This window comes from Priapulus caudatus, unplaced genomic scaffold, assembly GCF_000485595.1.
Source record: "Priapulus caudatus unplaced genomic scaffold, Priapulus_caudatus-5.0.1 Scaffold2041, whole genome shotgun sequence".
NCBI lineage: Eukaryota > Metazoa > Priapulida > Priapulimorpha > Priapulimorphida > Priapulidae > Priapulus > Priapulus caudatus.
In genome coordinates this window covers 14083-19082 of record NW_014579102.1, presented here as the reverse complement: position 1 = coordinate 19082, position 5000 = coordinate 14083, and the positions used below count along the sequence as shown (strand labels likewise).

Below are 5000 nucleotides of genomic sequence, written 5' to 3'. Positions count from 1 at the left end.
TGGGACAATGCGATTTAGCAGGCTAACTGACTCAAGGCTTCTCGCACATCGCCGCTACGATGGGGGTATTAAAGATATGACGATACAAATCCCAGCGACACAGGTGCAAAGGGTAAGATGTATAGAGGGCCTTTTTGTCGCTTTAATTGCAACTAGGCATACATTGATTGGGGCGCGATGACAATAAAACTCAGGGATATGCTCAACTATCGGAGGTTCTTCGATCTTGCCCGCTACAAAAGAAAGTGTTTAGGACGGCGACGTCTTACCAGTCCTCTGAATATATATAATGACAGGCCAGACTCGAGGTGCGAATCTCTCAGGCCAGGTTAGGAGGTTTGGTTCTTGGAGCGGTTTGTATTTGCGCTGGTGTGAGGTTTTAGCTTTTACCATTAAGTACCTATAGCGTCTTTCTCGTCTGCTCTCTCCTTTCTTATTCTCTTGCATGCTCTCCTCTCTTTTCTCCGGCTTGCTATTCTCTCTCCTTTTTCCTTTCTTCTCCTCTTTCTTCTTTTGTATTCTGTCTTTTCGATTCCTTCTTCTCTTTTTTATTTTTAATAAGCATAAACGGGGAATCTTTTCATAGCACGAGGTTTGCCATCGAAAATGGCTTGTTTGACTCTTTAGCCGCATTCAGTTATGCAAGGCGAGCATAAGCTGTGGCCTCATTAATAAGATTATGGATTAAAATGTTCAAGTAGAGGATATGGCCGGTGTTTAAAATACATTTGTGCTGAAATTATGAGGGTATGTCCCGGGATGTTTTAGTTGTTCGGGCAGAGTAGTGGGTTTAGTGAAAACCAAGTTCTATCTAGGCAGGGTCCAGGTCATTAATTGTAATTACGATGTCCAGGTCATTTATCCATCATACCGATCCCAGCGCATGCCTGCCCGGCATCCCTGCCCATTCAGTCGCGCAACCACGCAGCATGATCATCGCCAATTTTGTTCATTTTCTTCATTTTTATTTCCAAGTCTCTCATCTTTCATATGCATGTCCTGCCATTGATTATTCTCATATCTTTATCTCACCATCCATGTTGTCGGGTCATATGGCGGGGGTCATCATTTTCATTATTCACATTGATGCATTGCATCATCCCATCCATCGATTTCAATCATGCCACGGTCAGGTCCATCGAGTCATGGCCAATCCATCGATCATTATGCCATCAGTCCATCCATCATCCAGTCTCATCATTCATCATCCATCCGATCCATTCCCCGATTCATCCTCCAGTCATCCATCAATCCATCATCGCGAGGTCTCATCCATCCATTCCATTTCATGCCAGTCCATATCACCCATCATCCAATGCCATTCCATCGATCCATCCATCCATCCATCCATTCCATTCATCCATCCATCCATCCATCCATCCATCCATCCAGGTCCATCCATCCATCCATATCCATCCAGTCATCCATCCATCCATCATCCATCATTCATGCATCCATCTAATCCATTTCATTCATCCAATCCCATCCATCCTCCATCCATCCATCCATTCATCATCGCATCCAGTCCATTCGATCCGCGCTCCATCCATCCTCATCATCCATCCTCCATCCATCCATCATCCATCGTATCCAACCATCAATCCATCCGATCCATCCATCCATCCATCCATCCCATCCATCCCACCCGATCCATTCCATCCATCCATCCATGTGTTATCCATCCATCATGCGATCCATCATCCAATCCATCCATTATTCATCATCCAATCATCACTCCATCAATTCTCGCTATCTCCATCAATCCATCCATAGTTTCTCCAATCCATCTATCCATCCATCCATCCAGTCCATCCATCCGATCCGATCCATCATGCCATGCCATCCATCATCCAGTCCAGCTCCATCCAGTTCATCGCGATACCATCCATGCGCAGTCCAGTCCATACATCCATCGATCCATTCCATCCATTCCATTCATCCGTCCATCATCATTCCATACATCCATCCATCCAATCATCCGTCCATCCATCCATCCATCCACCATATTCCATCCACTACATCCATCCATCCTTCCATCATCCATCATCCATCCATCCATCCATCATCATCTATCCATCCATCCATTCATCTATCTATTCATACAAACATCCATCCACTAACACACCCACTCACCAATGCAGCTATTCATACATACATCCAACCTTCCGTCCTTTCGTTCGTTATTCCGTCCGCCAGTCCGCCCGTCCGTTCGTCTAACACATTTATATCTATTGCGTGGTTGAAATAAGCGTTTGCGGCAATACCATGAGCGGCGTCTGTCTCTTGAATGTAGTAATTAGACATAGAATGTGCTTTCAGCAAACCTTTGTGTGCTCTTCACATTCACTGTATTCAGTCGCATGATTGCAAATAAATTCGTTCGCCCTGATTCATAATAATACGTGACGTCATTATCTAGAATCTTTAACGAATCGGGGGTGAAAAACAACCCTATTATTTAGTTAGCGTTGTATATAATCCATTACAGCTTTGTAGAGGAGAGCCTGCTGTGACGATAGTAAATCATTGTGCTGCCATTGCTTCTTTTAATTCGCTTCTCATAACGAGAATTTTGAACTGCCGCCGGGCTTCAGCAGTGCTAATTTATTACTGTTTACTTTTGATTATGTATTAATTGGGCCCAATATTTTTGGCTTAGCTCAAAGGGCCTTTTCTCGGTTTCGTTTGTGAGTCATTTGCAGATTTATATATCAGGAATCGTCCCGGGGCTTTTTGGGGTCTTTGGGGCACCTCTTAAGAAGGACGACGACCATACACTTTTTAGAACACCAAATGGGTACCAACACCGAGAGGACTGTCCTTGGACATAACTAGAAACTTTTGTTAGGGCCTATCTCACTATATAGTAAGTAGAAAGTGGCCAGGGACCAGATGTGTTGTTTTCTGTTCCGTGTTCAGGCTATCAAGCATGAAGCATGCTACATTCTCCGTCAAAAAGTTATAAAACAGTTCGTGGGTAGCACATCTAATTTAATCTTATTAAATATCAACAGATATCTCTATAGTATAGGTATCGGCAGGTTGAGTTATGTACTCATGTGTCATGGCTAGGATGTGCTGTTATAGTTAAGATCAGCATAGTTTTTGCCTATGGAAAGTTAACCCATTAGACTTTGAACTTTTTCCCTTGAGCTCTTCTATAGCATTTGGAATTACGAAAGTCAATGAGAATACATTTTTCTTTTGTTATAGATTCAGATGCCGGGGACGAAGGGGGAATGGAGGACTTGGGATAAGCTGCAGGGGGTGCGAGAGGGAAAAAGGCATCGTTTACGGAACGACGAATGGGCAATTTATGTAAGGAGCATCCCGGGGCGACCCAAATTTAGTTTGAGGCTCTGGGTTAATTTCATGGGCCTTGTTGATAGTTACCGCGGCCTTCCATTGTTTTATAAGTTTATTAAAGTCTTTTTACTTTACCTCCAATTTATGTTTCTTCAGACATCCGGCCACGCAAATTTTCACGGATTAATTTTAGGGCGCTACTAACAAAAAGCTTGGTTCAGGGCTCGCGAGGACACATTGTGATCATCAATTCTTCTTGGTATAAGAATTCTGGAAACTACCCCGTTTGTCAGAAACTAATTTGAGGCTGATTTTGTCTTACAATGACAGAATTTGTGTCATTAGACCGTTGACAGAAACATACGTAAAGTCACGAAAAATAAAAAATCTAGCAAATTTCCCAAAACTTTAAACTAATTTCGTCAACGGTCTACGGCGCGAAAACGTTAATGTTTATAGACTAATGATAGCATTAATTTTGTTTTTAACAACGGGGCCTAAGTTTTCCCTCCCAGCTGACAGCAACAACCTTAAAACAACGTCGGCGATCGACGTTGAAATGACGTGGAAAAGGATCGGATTTGCAAATTGAATCAACGTAGAATTGTCAAACTTGTTTCAACGTTAAAATGTCAATAATGTTTCAACGTAAACGTTTTCAGTGTATGCTCAACGCTAAAAATATTCAAGGTGTAGATGTTAAACCAATCCTTTTCCTGGCATTTTAGCGTCGATCTCCGACATTGATTCAATGTAATGTTTGGTTGAGAGCTATGTTTTACATTGAAATTATTTCATGCTGCCTGTTGATATATGGTTCATATCAAGAGTGCATAATAGAGATCTCTATTATGCACTCTTGTTCATATGTATATATAGATATATATATATATATAATGCGTAATTTTACTATGAAATATACAGTAAAAATTTAGCAGGATCAATTATTTACCAAACACAGTAGAGGTTATTCTACTGAACTACATCGGTATCTGATCTACATGGTATAAAATCGTAATCGTATTCCAGTTGGAGACTTTCTACAAGGAGCACATTCATGAGTACGACGAGATTCGATATGTGCAAGACGGGAGTGGCTATTTCGACATACGGGACAAGAATGATCAGTGGATACGGGTGGAGGTAACCAAGGGTGACATGCTTATAGAGCCTGCAGGCCTCTACCACCGATTCAGCATGGATTCAAAGGTATGGTGACATGCGTCTAAACAGAGGAACTGCTCAATAGGCTATAGGCAATAGCGGAATAGACTAATACACGCGCGGCTATGGCCGGTGAAACGAAACGTCACGAATTCTATTTTTATCCTTCAATCACAAGTCGGAGCAATTTTTCTGTTTAGACGCACGGGTGTTGAACAACAGTAGAGGGCGTCCATAGGCTGCAGGCCTGAATAAGCATCAAACAGAAATTCATTAAAAATACGCGCACTGTTACTGCACTTACAAACATACACTTTATTCATTTTAAATAACTACAGATTCGTGCTCTATGCTCCGCTCGAAACTTTTGCCAGCTCTATGATGCGAATTTCTACAGATTAGTCGGATCCCGTTTCATACACAAAAATGGCCGACCGGCGACCATGGCTACGCCACTAGCTGGAATGGCACAATTACACAACACAAATAATTTTACTTCTAACGCTTTCTAGACGTCCACGAGGCATCTA

General features: G+C 42.1%; 1 protein-coding gene across 1 annotated transcript in view; it reads left to right on the top strand.

Annotated features, from left to right (window-relative positions):
- The window catches only part of LOC106818126 (1,2-dihydroxy-3-keto-5-methylthiopentene dioxygenase-like), a 28509-nt gene that overhangs the window by 21853 nt on the left and 1656 nt on the right, over window positions 1–5000 (top strand). The window contains exons 3-4 of the mRNA XM_014822844.1: window positions 3214–3267; window positions 4336–4515. Coding sequence (XP_014678330.1) covers window positions 3214–3267; window positions 4336–4515 — 234 coding nt within the window. The remainder of the gene's footprint in view (window positions 1–3213; window positions 3268–4335; window positions 4516–5000) is intronic.